The sequence below is a fragment of the Argentina anserina genome, chromosome 5 (assembly GCF_933775445.1).
Source record: "Argentina anserina chromosome 5, drPotAnse1.1, whole genome shotgun sequence".
Taxonomy (NCBI): Eukaryota; Viridiplantae; Streptophyta; class Magnoliopsida; order Rosales; family Rosaceae; genus Argentina; species Argentina anserina.
In genome coordinates this window covers 22,385,681-22,403,461 of record NC_065876.1, presented here as the reverse complement: position 1 = coordinate 22,403,461, position 17,781 = coordinate 22,385,681, and the positions used below count along the sequence as shown (strand labels likewise).

The 17,781-nt window shown below is 36.8% G+C and overlaps 2 protein-coding genes across 2 annotated transcripts; both read left to right on the top strand.

The window, feature by feature from the left end:
• Window positions 1-5,449: 5,449 nt before the first annotated feature.
• On the top strand, window positions 5,450-7,696 carry LOC126794263 (non-specific lipid transfer protein GPI-anchored 31-like). Its single transcript, XM_050520927.1, has 3 exons — window positions 5,450-5,918; window positions 6,015-6,041; window positions 7,161-7,696. The coding sequence occupies exons 1-3, from the start codon at window positions 5,573-5,575 to the stop codon at window positions 7,340-7,342; spliced, it is 555 nt and encodes a 184-aa protein (XP_050376884.1). The 5' UTR covers window positions 5,450-5,572; the 3' UTR covers window positions 7,343-7,696.
• Window positions 7,697-16,925: 9,229 nt separating this feature from the next.
• Window positions 16,926-17,315, top strand: LOC126795746 (chaperone protein dnaJ 20, chloroplastic-like). Its single transcript, XM_050522513.1, has one exon. The coding sequence runs from the start codon at window positions 16,926-16,928 to the stop codon at window positions 17,313-17,315; it is 390 nt and encodes a 129-aa protein (XP_050378470.1).
• Window positions 17,316-17,781: the final 466 nt, after the last annotated feature.

The following is a 17,781-nucleotide window of genomic DNA, read 5'->3' as shown; positions in this document are numbered from 1 at the left end:
CTCAAGCTGAGACAATCAATCAATATCAATATTGGTTGTCCTCTTGCGTGGGGGGCTCTGGTTTGTGCTATTTTTCGACTTCACAGTTCACATTTGATATTGATGATGAGAACGTGGAATGCCGAAAGAGGCACCATAGATGCTCTCATGCCTTTGTCTATTCCAAACGTAACAACAAATCTGTTGTGAACATATGACATAATCTCATCAAATTTCCAACCGTATGCACTACATGACCTCTCACATTCGATTAACGTCGTCACCGCTTCTATTCCATTTGTGTTATTTTGTTTTTATCACCTATGCTAGTATCAGAGTCGACCTTGTGCATGAGTCATAGACAGTAAATTTGTTTTCGTGAAAGGATGAACTCCTCCATCCTAATTTTTTTTAGTGATGACATTATATTAAACATTTGAGTCTTGAGATTATATACTAACTAGTCTCTTGCCCGTGCGATGCATGTGTTGTGATCGCGCAGGTTTGCAGAATTGTATTCTGAATTCTTGAAAGTCAATTCTTTTATGTAATTTTGTTTCCTATGAATTATAATTTTGGTAAAACACATTGGTAAAATATTTGTATTTTACATAATTATCTTTATATCTGTATGTGAGGATACAATTAGAGAAGGGTAAAATTAGTAGTTCACAAATTGGTGTAAAGCTTTAATTGTTCGTTTTATAGTAGTAGAGATTATTTTTAAAGCGTAGACCAATGAATTACCGCACCAATACTAATAACACAAAATGGACATTTATGAAATATAATCAGACTTCCAAATCTCGTTTGATAAGAGCCTAACAAGTATCACATCCTAATTTAAGCACCAAATTGAGTCACACTCGATGGTCTGCTATAGTAAATTGTGCAAACTGATCAAACTCAAATAAATCAATCACAAACAACCTTGTTGGACCGGCTCAAGTGTTAATACTATTACTATAAGAAAAAAAACTATTTAAAAAAAAACTATTTGCATCGCGAACCACTAGAAGAAGATTGAACCCTAAATGCAAACAACCTCGATCAATTATCCGAACCAGCTGCCAGACCAACCACAGTTGATTAAGGCAATATGAACAAAATACCAGAATCGAATCATTCAGCGAGAAAAAATCAATGAGCGAATCTGCGAGAGAGAAAAAGGGTATGGAGGTGTTGAAGTCATCGGATTATCTTGAATCCAGGAGCCTCGTGGTAAGTATTGTTCTTAGCCTATTCAAACCAATTTTAGGTTTTGTGATCAATTAATTCCGATTAATTTCAATGTCAACCATTCTGTTTTTTTTCCACCAGAACCTCAAAATGTTCTGGACAATCACAGCGCTTCCATTTATTGGGTTTCCTCGTTACGATTCTACCGAGGAGGATGACGACGATGTTTTTGCTGGTAAGTTAATTCAACTCAATTTGGCTTTGGGAATCATGTTTATGTGCGTAGTTGGTTTCTAACATTTACCTGTGTACGTGCACAGTTTCTCTTCCTCAAGGACCAAAGCGCCGTATCACTTATAACCCACTTCCCCCTCTTCCGATAATTAATGACGTAATTCCTGGTATGCTTTTGATTTTTATTCAGCTCCAAAAACAGTTTGGGGGTTCTTCTACCCCAAATTAATGTTTTTCGAAAATCTATATATATAGTAATTACTATGATTGATTTTGGATCTCAATGGCATATTGTGACGTGTAAATGTGTGTTATATGAATGGAGTTAAACTAGATTATACAATAGAGAAATTTCTATATACTACCGTAGTACCACGTGACAATGCTTAGTCAATGTTCTAAATATCCCGATATATCCTCGATATATCCCTGATATATCCCTAATATTAAGAAAACGATACGATAAGTTGCTTATCGGTCTATTATATCGGTCAATCCGAAAAATCAAGTCAAATGACGATATATCGGGTCAAACCGAGTTTGACCCGATATATCGGTGCCCTTTTTTTAAAATATTTTTTTAAAACCACGTCGTTTTGAAAAAATAATTTAAAGAAAATGAAAATTTTGTTGATAACATTCAATGACGAGAGCGTTTATGATGAATGATCATCTTTGTTTGACCCGATATATCGGTGCCTTTTTTTAAAATATTTTTTTTAAAATCACGTCGTTTTGAAAAAATAATTTTAAAAAATGAAAATTTCGTTGATAACATTCAATGACGAGAGAGTTTATGATGAATGATCACCTTTATTTTTATTAATTAATATTATTCATGTATTTTAATTGTCAAAATAATCAAATATTTTTTTATGAAGTTTATTTAGTAGATATACTTCTATAAGTTTTAATTTCTCAAGTTTATTTGGTATATTTTGATGTATATTTTTATAATTATATTAAATTTAATTAAAAATTAGCAAAAACGATAAATCCGATATAATCCGATATATCTTGATACATCCCCGTTATATCCTTATTTTACAAAACCGATACGATGCCGATAACCGTTATTTAGACCATTGTGCTTAGTGGTACTCTTACTTATTATATTTTGACACGTGGATTTATTACACCAAAATTATAATCTAACATATTTTTATTATTTGTGAAATGACATTCATGGATATTGATGATTTATGGTTTATGGTTTATGGTTTATGATTTAGGGTTTCGGGTATAGGGTTTAAGGTTTAGGGTTTAAGGTTTAGGGTTTAAGGTTTAGGGTTTATGGTTTAAGGTATAGAGTTTATGATTTAGGGTATAGGGTAGGCCTCATCATTTAGCCCGCAGAGACCCGCATGCCCGATTACTTTTACTCGATCAGGTCTGCGAGAAAGCCAGTCAAAGCATGCTTCCAAGGGTAGAGGGTCGGGCTTAAATTAGAGATGTGAAACCCGGCCCGGCCCGCCAAAAGCTCGCAAGGCCCGGCCTGTTAAAGTCCGTGAAATAATAAAATATTATACATACATATTTTATTAGATTTAGAATAAAACTATCGCATTATGAAGCAACTATATGAAGGAAACTTATTGGGATCGATCAACACCATTCGATATGATTGGTATATATATTTAGTGACCCTGTAAAAATTGCATCTAATTCGGATCTCGTCTGACCGTCGAAATTTCTGATAAACTGAAAATAACACTAATATGTCATAAACGAAGACACATTACCAAAATGTGAACACCGAAAACTGTTTGTATATCTGAAAATCACCTAATTTTTGTCACTGATTGTGTGCAGTCACACCAAGGAAACCCATTTGGCAAAGCCCCGGTCAATGACGTTTCAATATGTTAAAACACATTTTTTTAGTTGACCGTTGGTACGAACGGTCAAACCATGTCTAAAGTGAACGAAATTTTTATGGGTTCCCTAAATATATATATTGATCCCATCTGCTGGTGTCGATCGATCATATTTCGAACTAGAGTTATTGATTGCCGAAGTGTACACTAATGTATCATAACCTTTATATTAGGTTTATAATAAAACTATCGTATTATGAAGCGACTATATGAAAGAAACATCTTGAAATCAATCGACACCATCCGATGTGATCGGTATATATATTTAGTGACCATTTAAAAATTTTATCCAATTCGGACCTTGTTTGACCGTCGGAATTTCCTGTAAACCAAAAACAACACTAATATGTCCTAAGGGGGAACTCATTACTAAGATGCAAATGTGGAAAGATGTTTACATATTTGAAAATCACCTAATTTTTTTCACCGATCATGCGTGGTCGGAACGAGAAAACCCATTTAGCAAAGCTCTGGTTAATGAGGTTTTATTATGTTAAAACGCCTCTTTTTTGGTTGACCGTGACCGTAGGTACGGACGGTCAAACCATGTTTAAAACAGATGAAATTTAACAGGGTTCCTAAATATATATATTGATCACATCTACTGGTGTCGATCGATAATATCTCGAAACTATAATTTATTTGTGACTTTTTAAAAAATGTTTTCTAATAATTCTTTTATTGTTTCAAACCCTTAAATTAGAGTATTATGTTTTTTTATACAATCCCGCAAGCCCTGGCCTGCAAAAGCCTAGAATGCCCGCTTTAAGTGGGCGGGTTTGGATCTTCATATTTATGAAAATACCAAACCCTCCCCGGCCCGTCACTTATTTGAATGTACTAAGCCTCGACCCGTTGACGAGCCCTAATATAGTGTATAGGGTATAGGGTTTAGGTATAGGTATATGATTTAGGGTATAGTGTTTAGGGTTTAGGGTTTAGGGTATAAGGTATAGGGTTTATGATTTAGGGTTTAGGGTTTAGTGTATAGGGTTTAAGGTTTAGAATTTATAGTTTAGAGTTTTAGAAAGAAATCTAAAATAGTTTTTAACAAAATAGCTAAAATATAATTGTTCTAATTAAATTTTACGTGTTAAATTATAATTAGAATGATAGATCACTCAGTATTGTCACGTGGTGTTACAGTAGCACATAAAAATTTCTTCAGTATGCCATAGTCATTATTATCGTTGTTTCTTAACTGATTTGCAAACAGATCCATGTATGATTTGTTCCTTGGTGGATGAACACAGTCCACTTCGCTGCCCGTACCAGATATTTATCCCAGAGAATGCAATCGTGAGTGTTAGCAGCTGTGGCATAGTTTGTAAGGTTTGTGATCGTTTGTTTTCGGGGCGCTGCTGTAACCAAGATGCTAGGCGCGCTGATTTCTGGATATGTGGTAGTTGTTTCATGTATGGTGACCACCGGACATCTCAGTGCTACAAGGACCATGGAAAATAGGTTCCTCATGGATCTTGATTTCTGAAGAGAAAACTAGTCGAGGAATAAGTCACTTCTGTGGGTTTGTAACATATCTTTTGGTTTATGTCATGTGATTTGTTATGTAATCTCAACTTCCTTGTTTTATAACATATGACAGTGCGAACTTTCTAGTTATGCCAATCCAATAAAAAACAAAAAACAAAAAACAAAATACCGCAGGTACATGACGATGTGCAAATTGAATACAAACCCTGATTCCATTGTTTTATTCTTCAATTACAAAAGTTTAACATGCCCTTAAATAGCAAAAACACATTATGTGCATTCACAGCACAAATCAATTTTCGTGATAGGAGGTGATTACGGAATACGTTACTACACAGTCATAATGATGATTTCAATCAGCATCACTTACCTTTGTCACACCCCTCATGAATGAGAATACAAGTTCCATTTCCCTTTCTTCTAGTTTTTTCCTTTTGATTCTCGTTTTGATCTTATCTACTTCCGTAAAAAGATTTACTTCATCAATACACCCAAGTAGAATTGACCTCAAATTGAATTTATCCCCGACTCTCTCTCTCTCTCAACCAAACAAAAGAAGTTTAGTTTAACAGGGGACGAAAGACACGTACACAATCCCACTCCCACTCTCCATCCATACTTTACTCTCTTAATCTCTCTCTCTCTCTCTCTCTCTCTCTCTCTCTCTGCTAAACCCCAAAACCAGGGCCACCCTCCATTCTCACTTGCTTATTTCCTCTATATAAACCCAACCCACCTCCTCTCTCCCCCTCTCACCACTACCCACAACCCCATTTTCTCAAAAACCTCAACAACAGCAAAAAGGAAAGAGAATGGCACCCTCATCAACACTCACCCTTTCCCTCACTCTGCTCCTCCTCGCCATCTGCGGCGGCCACTGCGCCTCCCCACCTGCCGCCCCTGCCCCGGCGGTGGACTGCTCCTCTTTGATCCTCAACATGGCCGACTGCCTGTCGTTTGTTTCCAACGACAGCAAGACCCAGAAGCCTGAAGGGACTTGCTGCACTGGACTCAAGACTGTGCTCAAGGCTGACGCCGCTTGTCTCTGTGAGGCTTTCAAGAGCAGCGCTCAGATGGGCATCACTCTCAACATGACTAAGGCCATGTCTCTCCCCGCCGCCTGCAAAGTCTCCGCCCCTTCTGCCGCCAACTGTGGATGTCAGTTCTCCACTTACTCTGTTTGTTTTTTAAATATATTTTTTTCCTGAGATTTGAGGCTTAAGGTTTTTTACTCCATCTTATTTTGGGTTGCAGTAAGTGTTGCTCCTGCTGGTGCTCCTGGTATGTTCTAATTCTTATAATCTTAGTTTACTCTTGGTTTTTGTTTGTGTTGTTAGTGTGAATCTAGTTCAGATTAAAGTATTGCATGCCTGTAAGGGATTTTGCTTCTGGATGTTGCCTTATCTGGTAGAATACAACACCCTGTCTTCATGAAGTTGTTGAATTTTTTTTATATTTTCATTTAAAGTTAGAAAGTATGGGGCATAAACTTGTAATGTGCTCACAACCGATGTTGTCAATTGGCGGTATTTGAATCGCACAAATTATTTGGAGATCTGATGGGTATAGAAGTTTGAAATGCACTAATGATTCTGATTTTTTATTTTCCTAATTTCTGTATCATTTCATTTGGGTTTCAGATTTGAAAAAAAGTGTTTGATATCATTTTTTATATTTTTCTTCAAATTTGGAAGATAAATTTTGATTTCAGTATTACCACATACAACATTGTTTTCTTTTTGGAAAATCTTTTGCTTTCAATCATTAGCTTGTTCATGATCAAGTCATCTGTCATGTTTCATATCTTCCTTATTTTGCTTGTGTTGAGATTCATAGATCTCACCTCATGCAGCCTGAGTGGATGCTCATGCACAAGGTTCAAACATGTTTCCTTCACAATAATTTTGATTTCTATTATTTCCTGCTTTCTTAGATTGTTTTTATCTGATTCAATGTATCACTTCTTAATTACCATATGTCCACTTAAAATATGTTTTTAAATGATTTTGTCGATGATTGTTTTTATCTTATACAATGCATCACTTTTAAATTACCATTTGCCCGCTTCAAAAATTTTTTCTTTAAAAGTTTTGGTTTCTGCAATTTTCTGATTTCGTGGATGGGTTTTATCTGATACAATACATCACTTCTAAATTACCATCGATCCATGTTTGGATTAGTTTTTATGTTATAAACTGTCCAACGCACGCAATGCATGTAATCTGATGTTATATTGTAAAGTGGAGTTTATGGAAGAAGACAATGTTTGATTATTTAGCACATGTTCTCTATGAATCTATGCTTAAATTGTGTGCTGAATAGTGATGTGTACTAATGTTTGATTAGCAGTTTTCTATTACAAATGAGAGAGGGTTACTATTAAGATTTTCTGTTTGACAGTTGCAACTCTTTCGCCTCAATCTGCTCCAACAACTTCAGTTGCTGCTGCACCTGAATCAGCTGCTGCAGGAGGGAATGCGGTAACACCTGCAGCAGCTCCAGCTAGCTCTGCTTCTGCTGTGCTTTTCAGTTTGGTTACCCTATTTCTGGGGCTTCTTGTTGCGTTGATGCCTTATTTCTGAGCGAATGTGGTATGTAGCACAATTTTGAGGGCATAGAGTGATGACTTGTGATGTTCATTTTAGCATTGCGGAGTCAGTTCTGTTCAGATTTATTCTATTCGGGATGTTACTGCAGTAGTAGTTTTTAACATATGGTCTGTTTGGTCACTGTAGACCTGTTTGATGGTTGGACATGGTTTTCTAATATGTTAGTGGATTCTACCTGTTCTTAAATTTTTGGTCCCTTTTCGATTGTTATGAACACAACACTTTACTCATTCTAGTATCTCCTTGTAAGTATTATGGACCATATATGGTTATGATGGTAACATTCAGCACTTGCAGCCTTTACAATGACACTAGAGAGGCTTCTCAGCAAGCGATTTAGTACCATTATGATACATTGCGTAAATTAGTAGATCAAGTAGGAGAATTGAAAATTTGCACTTTCTTGCAAGGTACATGGGTTTCTAACGCATTTACAAACTAGGATGTTGCTCAAGAGTTGCAATCCGTGTCATCAAACTGAAGTTGTGCAACAAACAACATTGAATAATTCAGAATTGTAAAAGCAATTTATCAAATTGGTTTAGCAACAAATTTGCTCCTTCACTTGGAGGTGGTGATGGAATGACCCTCAAGTGGATCGACTACCAAATCACCACGCGAGTTTTGGACTTGATTCTACATGCTAAGAGCATGAGACGTTGAGACCTAATATAAGTGATTGCGGTACACTTGTGTTTCAGCTAGCCTAGCCTTTCATCCTTGTCACTTGGTAAACGCACTATGAACAGTTGTTTTCTACTTCGGCCTCTCCCCGGAACAACAGAACATTATGAGCTTCGACTATTACAATCCAAGAATAAACAACCATTCAATTCATTTGTTTTAGTTTTATATACAGATGTATAAAATAGAAATTAAAGGGAAGAAGAAGCCAGAATATGGTGTTTGACTGCATTGTTTTCGCTGTTGGTAGTCAATGTATTGTCAAATGCCGTGCGGCAAATTCTACAAAATGTTGAATTTACAAAACGTGTGTGTGTGTATATATATATATATATATATACCGATTATGGAAGAGGACGTCCGCACATTCCTTAAAATGCGGATGTCGGCGATTCTGGGGATCAGCAATGCGCAACGACGGCGCGGATAGTGTCGACCGTGCTCCCCTCTTCCCGACGCTCATATTTGTGTTGCCCAGAGCTCCAATGCCGGCCCCCATCGGTCCGGAATCTATGAATTTCTCATAAACTTGAAATTTACAGAAATTTGCAGATTTCGGCCGGTGCTGGAGCTCTAGCTAGCAAAGACAGGAGCGTCGGGAGGGGGGAAGCACATCCGACACCATCCGCGCCGTCGTTGTACGTCTTCGGAACGTCTAACACTGTGCGGACGTTCTCTCTCGATCGTTTTCGTATATATATATATATATATATATATATATATATATATATATATATATCGGAGGCCCGTACCTTAAAATCTAGGGTACGAATTTTCATTTTTATCAACTTTTCGATCGAGTTTTCACATCTCCACCGTCCAATCTTTAGGTAATAACGTATAGATCATCTCTGTAAAATTTCAGCAAATTTACTAATCGTTAAAGTATCTAACTAAGTTAAACCAATGAACAGATTAAATATGCCGAACTTGAACCGTTCATGTGTATAATAGAAAAATACAGTTTTGAGTGACTTAACGATTACCAAATTGGCTGAAAATTTACAGAGGTGATCTATACGTTTTTACCTAAGGACTAGATGGTGGAGATGTGAAAACTCGATCAAAAATTTGACAAAAAATGAAAATCCGTACTTTAAGCTAAGGGTACGGACCTCCACACCTGAAAAGTCCTATATATATATATGTATACAGTGATATTTATACGACCATATCTACGATGAAGTCTTTTTTCTTGAAGAAAACCAAGTGTCAATCCAGTAGTAGAGAATGTGGTTAACAAAACATAGTGAATATAGTGATCACGTCATAGGAACACGATAGATTTGCTTCACTATTAGAAACCTTTAAAACAACCCACATAAAGCTAACCTAATATAGCAATCTCCAATCAGAAATGCCAAAATAGCCTCCAGGTTAAAATTTTAAGCTTAAAAAGTTAATCTATTGATGTGACATTAACCGTCACTAACCTATAAGACTAAATTTTTAGCCCTAAATAATATTTTAATATTTGAGGTTGTTATTATATCTGTAAGTATTATAATTTTGTATTAGATTCTTAGTTCAAATAAATAAATAAATTATATTCATATTAAGAAATTAGTTTCGAAATTTTATTATATATTTTAATTCAAATAGAGAAATATGGTTGATATATACATATATATACATGCCGCTTTCGGTGCGGACGTCCGCACAGTGTGGATTCGGTGTTTCTGGCGACGACAGGCCGCAACGGCGGGCAGACTACGACAACCACACCCCACCTCCAGACGGTTCCATCTGTGCCGGTCAGAGCTCTATCAGCGACGCATGACGGTCGGAATCTGGAAAATTCAAGATTCTGGGCAGATTCTGACAATTTTGCAATTTCGGCCGCCATGAGTTGCCGATGGAGCTCTGACAAGCAAAAACGGGACCGTCGGAAAGTGGGGAGTGTGGCCGTCGCCGAAAATGCGAATCCACACGGTGTCCGCACCTAAAAATCCTCCCATGCATATATATATATACATAGATTATGTTTTATTCCATTCCTAATTTTAATCCTAAAAACTAAAATTATTGTATTAACCAATTAAAATTTATTGTATCAATCATCATAATTAAAATTAATTGTATTAATCATTAAAATTAAAATTAATTGTACTAATTAATAAAACATAAAATTAATTTTACTAACCAACAAAAAATAAAATTAATTGTACTAATCAATAAAACATAAAACTAAGTGTATTGATCATCAAACTTTAAATTTATTGTATTAATCATCAAAATTAAAATCAATTACATTAATAAAAAATTAAAATTAAATGTAGTTGATAAATTGTGGGAAACTATTGAATAAACAAATGATATTTTCTCTCCAGTCAAAAGGCTAAAATGCATTGTTAAGAGGTAAAACAATGTATTTTGGCCCTTAAATTAAGGGGATTGGAGATTGAGAGTGCAAATGAGAGCCTTTTAGCCCTTAACTTGGGTGGATTGTGATGGCCTAAGGAGCACAAAGTAACCAGTAACCTGCACTACTAAGGTTTTGTACGAGCTCAAGATCCAACCATAATTTGTTTCCTACGGCTACCACTAGAACACAAGCGGAACATGTCCTCAAGAGACACTTTCTGCCTCATCTAGCTCCCTAAGGAGTCTTTAGAGTTTAGATCATACTCCAGATCCAACTTCTTAGACTGCAGCTCAATTAGGCATCTTACTACGAACTTCCTCTCCCAATTTTCTCTCCAGTCAGCAGTAGAAACCTTTCCTAAACCAACAGTGCCAAAAGCATCACTAACCTCAGACATGCCATCGTGCAGAGCCGAAGCCATCAATGACTTTCCTTATATCCTGAAGGGCCTCCGCCGGTGATCTAATCGCACTCCTTGACGATGAACTTAAAAAAAGAAAATATTGAGAATCAAATGCATGCAATCGTCCATCTACTTATTGGCACTGATAGGCGAACTAAAGATTTAAAAATTAAGCTATACAGAATTACATGCACAAATAGATTTGAAGAAAAATGTCATTTCTACAGTTTAGGGCTTTAGGCTACTACATATATAAGAGCTGATTTAACATATACATCTTCTGCTTGTACGCGTACGTGATCAGTTGAGACTGTTTGATCTTACAATATCTACTTGTTCTTAAACTTTTCTCCATCCCTACAGTTATATATATATATATATATGGTTATGATACATGCCTAGTAAGAGCAAATATCATTCAATAATCCAATGAGTGATAATGTCAAAAATGTATTCTGGTCACTTTTTGTGTATGTAGAGATCGATGGAAAACATATTAACAATTGTGGTGCATTTCTTCATGATCTATCAACTGAATTGGTATGCATAGGATAGGATTCAAATATGAAACCCTAGCTAGCCTTCATTATTACTAGTCTTTTGAGTGTATTGTTAATTAATATCTGTATCGAAGGCATTTACAACAGAAGTATGATTAAGTGTAACGACCCCAAAATTTCGAGCTTAAAAACTCAAAATTCTAAAGTCGTTAAACACAAAATAATCTCAATAAAATCGAAATCATTTAAGTGCACAGCGGATCATCACTGAGTTATCAATACAACTCAGAAAACCAATTATTACAACCCAAATTTATAATTTACATTACGTAAGTTGGAATGTAATAATCCTCACAATCTCTTACAAAATAGTCTCACAAAATCCTCACACAAGCTGGAGGTAAATCACTTCAAGTCCTCTGAGCGGTCCGTCAATTCCCGCTAATCTACACCTGCGGAGTCATCCACTACACCATCGAATTGGTGCACCAGGATTGTAAACACAAACCCGGTAAGCTTTACAGCTCGTATGAGTAAAATCAAAATATAATTCGCATATCAAAATATACGAAAGATCACAAAACAACAAATATAAATGCCCTCATGAGTCACTCGTCAGCCCATCTGGTTGACCCAAAGAAATATGAAATAAAACGTTCATGAGGAAATTAGGTAACCCTTCTGGTTACCCAATGCATTTATAATACGGGTACCAAGAACGCTGGTACACATCTGTTACCCCTCTCGTAATACACCGTTGATATTGGATAGCCACCCGCTACCCAACATCCAAAATACACCGAGTACCCATGAGCAGATAACCACCCGTTACCTCGCATGCAGTACTAAGGCAGACAGACTAGAGCTCTAACTGTATCGTAACTTTCGCCCGGCCAAAGGCTAGGTTCCGACTTGCCATACACGTACAATAATCTCACATCATATTGTACCAAATCACGTCCGAAGACAAATCAACATTTTAACAATCTCAATGTTAAAATTACGTACAATAATCTCACATCATATTGTACCACACATCACGTCCGAAGACAAATCACAATTTTTAACATTCACCGTGATAAAATCATGTACAATAATCACTCATCATATTGTACGTTTTAAAACTTTCTCGACATCACCACAATACAAATCATAACAGTATATTATATAGCAAACTATATATATTCGTATTTATTTACCATTTATACAATATATACATAGTCCACTATATCCTATACATGTCATATTTCATAAACACCTAAAGAATTACGTACAATATTCTCACATCATATTGTACCATTTAAATCACATACTCATGCAAAATTTTCCGTCACCGAAATGACTATTGTTAATGAATTAATAACAGTACGTAATTTAATGAACTATATATATATATATGTACTTATTACCATTATACGGTATATATGTAGTCCACTAAATTATATACATGTTGTAATTCATTTGATAAACACACTTGCAAAAATGTTGAATCACCACGAGGGTAGATTCGTAATTCAGTGAGATTTTACTCACCTTATCGACTCGAGCGTAAATCCTCAATTCCCGATGATAATTCCTTTCCTCGATTAATGATCACCTTAAAAGAATAAGAAAAGAATTTAGAATCGTTTCGTAAACCTTTAAATGCCGTAACAGTATTAATTGGTTACTGTTCAGCAATTTTCGGTTTTACGAAATTACTGTTCACGGTTCACTATTCACGGTTACTGTGCAATACTCAATTAATACGTATTTCTGTACGTATAATTAATATATACGTATTTTTGTACGTATAAATACTAAATACGTATTTCTGTACGTATAAATATTAAATACGTATTTCTGTACGTATAAATAATAATACGTATTTCTGTACGTATAAATATTAATACGTATTTCTGTATGTATAAATATTAATACATATTTCTGTACGTATAAATATTAATACGTATTTCTGTACGTATACGTACGATTTAAATGTAAATACAACTCAGTAAATAAAATTTACTAAATTACCCTTTTACAAATTACTTTTTACATTTACTAAAAGTAATTTATGATTACATTTACCGAAGGTAAAAATTTAATTACATTTACCGTAGTAAATAAAATTTACATTTACATTTACCGTTACACAGTAAATTACCAAAATACCCATATCGGAAAACATTTTCACACCGCCGCAAGTGGCGGCGCGTGTGGCACACGCGCCACCTCCGGCGGGCCGCGCGTGGGGCCCACGCGCCGAGGCTAACCACGGCGCGTATCACGCCACCGCCGCCTTCAAAACCACCCTCTCTTCCTCCTCTACTTCCCCACGGTCTCCGACCACCCATAGCTTGCCCCCTACTCCCTCACGCGCCGCCTCTAGGCGGCGGTATCCCTCTCCTCCATCTACCTCCGAATCACAACAAAAACCTCCCAAAATCAACACAACAACATCACAACCCATTCAATTTCACAACCCTTACCTCTATCACGCCGTGGAAGCACCGGAGAATCGCCGACGAGCTCGAAACAGTCGGTCTTGGCTCGGTGACGTGCAACGCGACTCCACGACGGCGAGAGATAGTGCGTCGACCTCGGGGTCGACTGCTGGAGGCCGTGCGACGCTCGTAGTGCCGGCGGTGTGGCTCACGGACGCGGGGTGGCGGAGATCGGAGAGGGAGATCGATGGTTTCGGGAGAGAGTGTCGTGAGGGAGAGAGGGAGAGAGAGAGAGAAAGAGAGAGGGAGGCGGGCTGAATGGGAGAGAGAGGGTTTCCAATTATGGAAACCCTAATCTCATAAATGTTCTATTTATATTAGTTTCCAAATCGGAAACTAACTTCCGACGTTAAAAACTTTTACATACGATGTCCGTTTCGAACGTGTCACATATCCACGAACTCGTATCGACGAGCTCTACAACTTCCATGAAGAAAGTTTTCACAACCGAGCGACGAAATAAAAGTCGATATAAACGTTACGGAAATGTAACGTTTTTCAATTTAAACGTTCCGAGAACGTTTCCTTTTCTCGTTTACTAACGTCGCAACCAATTACGTTCATTCTAATAAAATTCGAAATTTTATAGAATTCCAAATCAAACTAAAATGTTTGAAATTTAGGGTTATTACATTAAGAACACTGGTTTTGAGCGTCATGCTAGATCAAGATCATAGAATGAATGAGGTAGCACTAAGCATCCAAAGACTTGAATTGGTATGTTTCTGCTGGCCTCGGATGGACAGGAGGCGTCTCCCTCTGTCATTTTGTAAGCTGACACCACCAACGCAATTGGTTTCTGCTGTTGCCGTTTCTAGAAACAGTAGCAAGAAATTGAGCTACAATTTGATTTCTTTGTACATGCATCTGTATGTGTATAGATTAATAGATCGATGTTTCAATGCTGTAGATCGATCGTGGGCACAGCAACAAGAATACACTAAGAAGAAGCCAAGAGGTATTCACTGTGCATTGACTGCAATATTGTTTTTGCCGGTCCCTGTCCTCTTGGTGCTATCGCATGCATGATATATTTACTTTGACAATTAATTTGATCATCCATGTATTTTTTTCACATAGATTGAATATGGAGTTCTAAGTTACACTGGTAAATTTTCCTGTCAGAAAAGATTCTAAACACAACTCAAATATGCAAATTTGTTTTTGAAGGTGTCAATTATATTGGAACAAAAATTAATCCCCAAGAGTGAAGGATTTATTACATTTATCGTAACATAAAACTCGTTTCTAACAGAAAGACCAGCTCTCTCCTTAGTCTAAATAGCTAGATAATCTCTCAGCCAATGGGCAAGCTAGTTCTTTAGCAAAATAAGTAGTCTTTCAAGCGGATAAGAGGGATAGGTCAAAGGAAAAGGACCTAAGCTATTTTATTTGAGATTTTGTTCGCTACGACATATTAGCTCATCTCAAAAAGATTCCTGCACTCCTCAGCGTATAGGATACATTGAAGATGTCTGCAGAACTAAGGATGTCCCCAGTATACGCATTAACGAACCCAGAGCACTTTTCTAATGAAGTTAACCAAGTTGAGATGAGAAATAGTGAATAACTTATGCCGGCTTTGATCACGCTTACGGACGATTACTTGCAACCATGACTCATTAAACATAGCAGGCCTTTTTTCATTTCAGGATACCTTAATGGATTGGAGATAACAAGAATCATGATAGATGGGGGATCGGCTCAGGAATCGACTGGTTCCGAGCGGACTCGGGGAGCTGCTGCTTGGATTATCGTAGAGTAAGAGGAGCGTTAGGAAATGACTTAACTTAAAAAACTTCCCAAGACTGGAAAATTCGGCAGGCATATACATGCATGGTGATGATATGGACGAGCGATGAAGCTACAACAAAGGAAGGATAGCGGATAGCCAAGACAGAAAGCAGTGGTGGATGCAGCCAGCAGGTGACTGACACTCCAGCTCTGAGTTTGAGTTTTTCTGTTTAATTAAGGTTTCAAACATACAGTTAAACAGTGTACGTTACTCAAACTTCAAGACCTATACAGAAACTCAAACGTCGAATCATGACTTGTGTTCAAAACCATGCACCTCTCATATTCAAAAGAACACCCACGCTGGCGCATGAAGATCTCACTGCCTGAAAATGCATATCACAAACGGGAAATGCTTAAGCTTTAGGACATAAGACGAACATGATTCTTCTAATCACTTATTTGCTGCAGACGTGAACTTAATTTTCTCAAGAATGGTCACGAACGTTTATTGTGAATTAATTTGTGATTATAGTTTGAATATTTTCACTCAAAATTTAATTACATTCATGGGATTGGACGATTGGTTTTTCTTGTCACTTTGAATCAAACTATCTCTACTCTAAAGAAATTAAACTACAGTTCAGGGAAGCTGTTTAATATACTCTTGCTAGGTTGGAATCATAATATTTGTTCGATCTTTTTGGTTTTGGGTGATCCGTAACCTAACGTTATGAGGTATCCCTAACAGGGACGGTAGGTCAAAAATTATCGACAACATTTGATCTACGCAATATTAATTGCAAGACGAATTATGATATACAAAAAACCGGAATTTAAATCAATAGCAAAACACTTTATAGTTCAACGCAGACCAGCCAATAGTGCAATTGAAAACTATAAAATCGACCTCAATCACGAACAGTCGATTATCATATGTCGATGCTTATTAGGGAGGAAACGCGTTTGGTTTAGGAGTTAACGCAATTGTTTTTCTTCCTTTCAATTCAACGCTGGCCTCATTCATCTTCTTTGCACGTTTCCTTATCCTTGCTATATATTTGATCTGTAGAGCAGTAGAGTCTATACAAGCATCCACTGCTCTATACATTACAGCAGAAACCCAGTTTCTTAGGACGTCGTATTCCAAACTCAGAATATCGGGGTAGCTTAATTAGCCATGAATACTACTTGGATGACCACCTCAAGCCTAAACACTAGCGCAGCTGCTACTAAGATTCCTTTTCACTCTTATAGATCCTCATCACGTACTTGTTACAGTAAGTTTTCTGTTGCATGCAGAGCCACTAATTATGATAAAAAAAATGAGACGAAAACCAACTTCTACAAGGTACTTAGTTTGAGTCCCAATAGTAATCCAAGCATGGATGACATAAAGAGAGCTTACAGAAGCATGGCCCTCCGGTACCACCCGGACGTTGCCGATCATCGAGATGATGATACCTTGACGAAGGAGTCGACTCGGTTGTTTGTTCAACTGAATGAGGCATACAAGACGCTGTCGGATCCTGTGTTGCGTGAGGAGTACGATTATGAATTGGGTTTGGCAGAGAATTTATCTTCATGCAGTTCATCTTGTAGGAGTATTACCTACAAATTCAGGAAGGATCTGAGAAATGTTGGACCCAATTCGCAATGGAAACAACAGATTCTCGAGTTGAAGCGAAGATCAACCAGCCGTTTGGCACGAAAGGAAGAATCCTGGGCTAGCAGAGTCAAGAGGACTCAACGTGTATCAACCATGGAAAATTAGTATTAGTATCCGGGACTACCAGCTACTTGTGCTGGCTTTTTCATTCAATCATTATTGATTAAATTTCATTTTGCTTTACTGCAGTCAATAATTCATTCATATTCAATTAATCCTTGGGAAAACATTCACTTGTTTAGTTAGAATCAAACTTCTGTAATGAACACATTGTCAGATAAACACTGGATTCAATATTGATCAACTTTAGACCGAGTGTGGCCCGAGTTTTGTATAGATTATAAACTTAAATTCTCAAATAATCTGATTAAGGTATTTGGTGAATCAGTTTATTTCCTAAGTTTACAAACTCCAATGCAATTTTTAAATAGATTATGAAAGTTGTAAAATGAAATTTTTTGAAACAGCTGCTAATTAAATCTGCAAACACAAATTTTCAAAAAATCACCTCGGGCCAAACTGGCCCTAAATTGGTTGATCAAAAGCTTCGACACCCTCCCAACGTTACCTA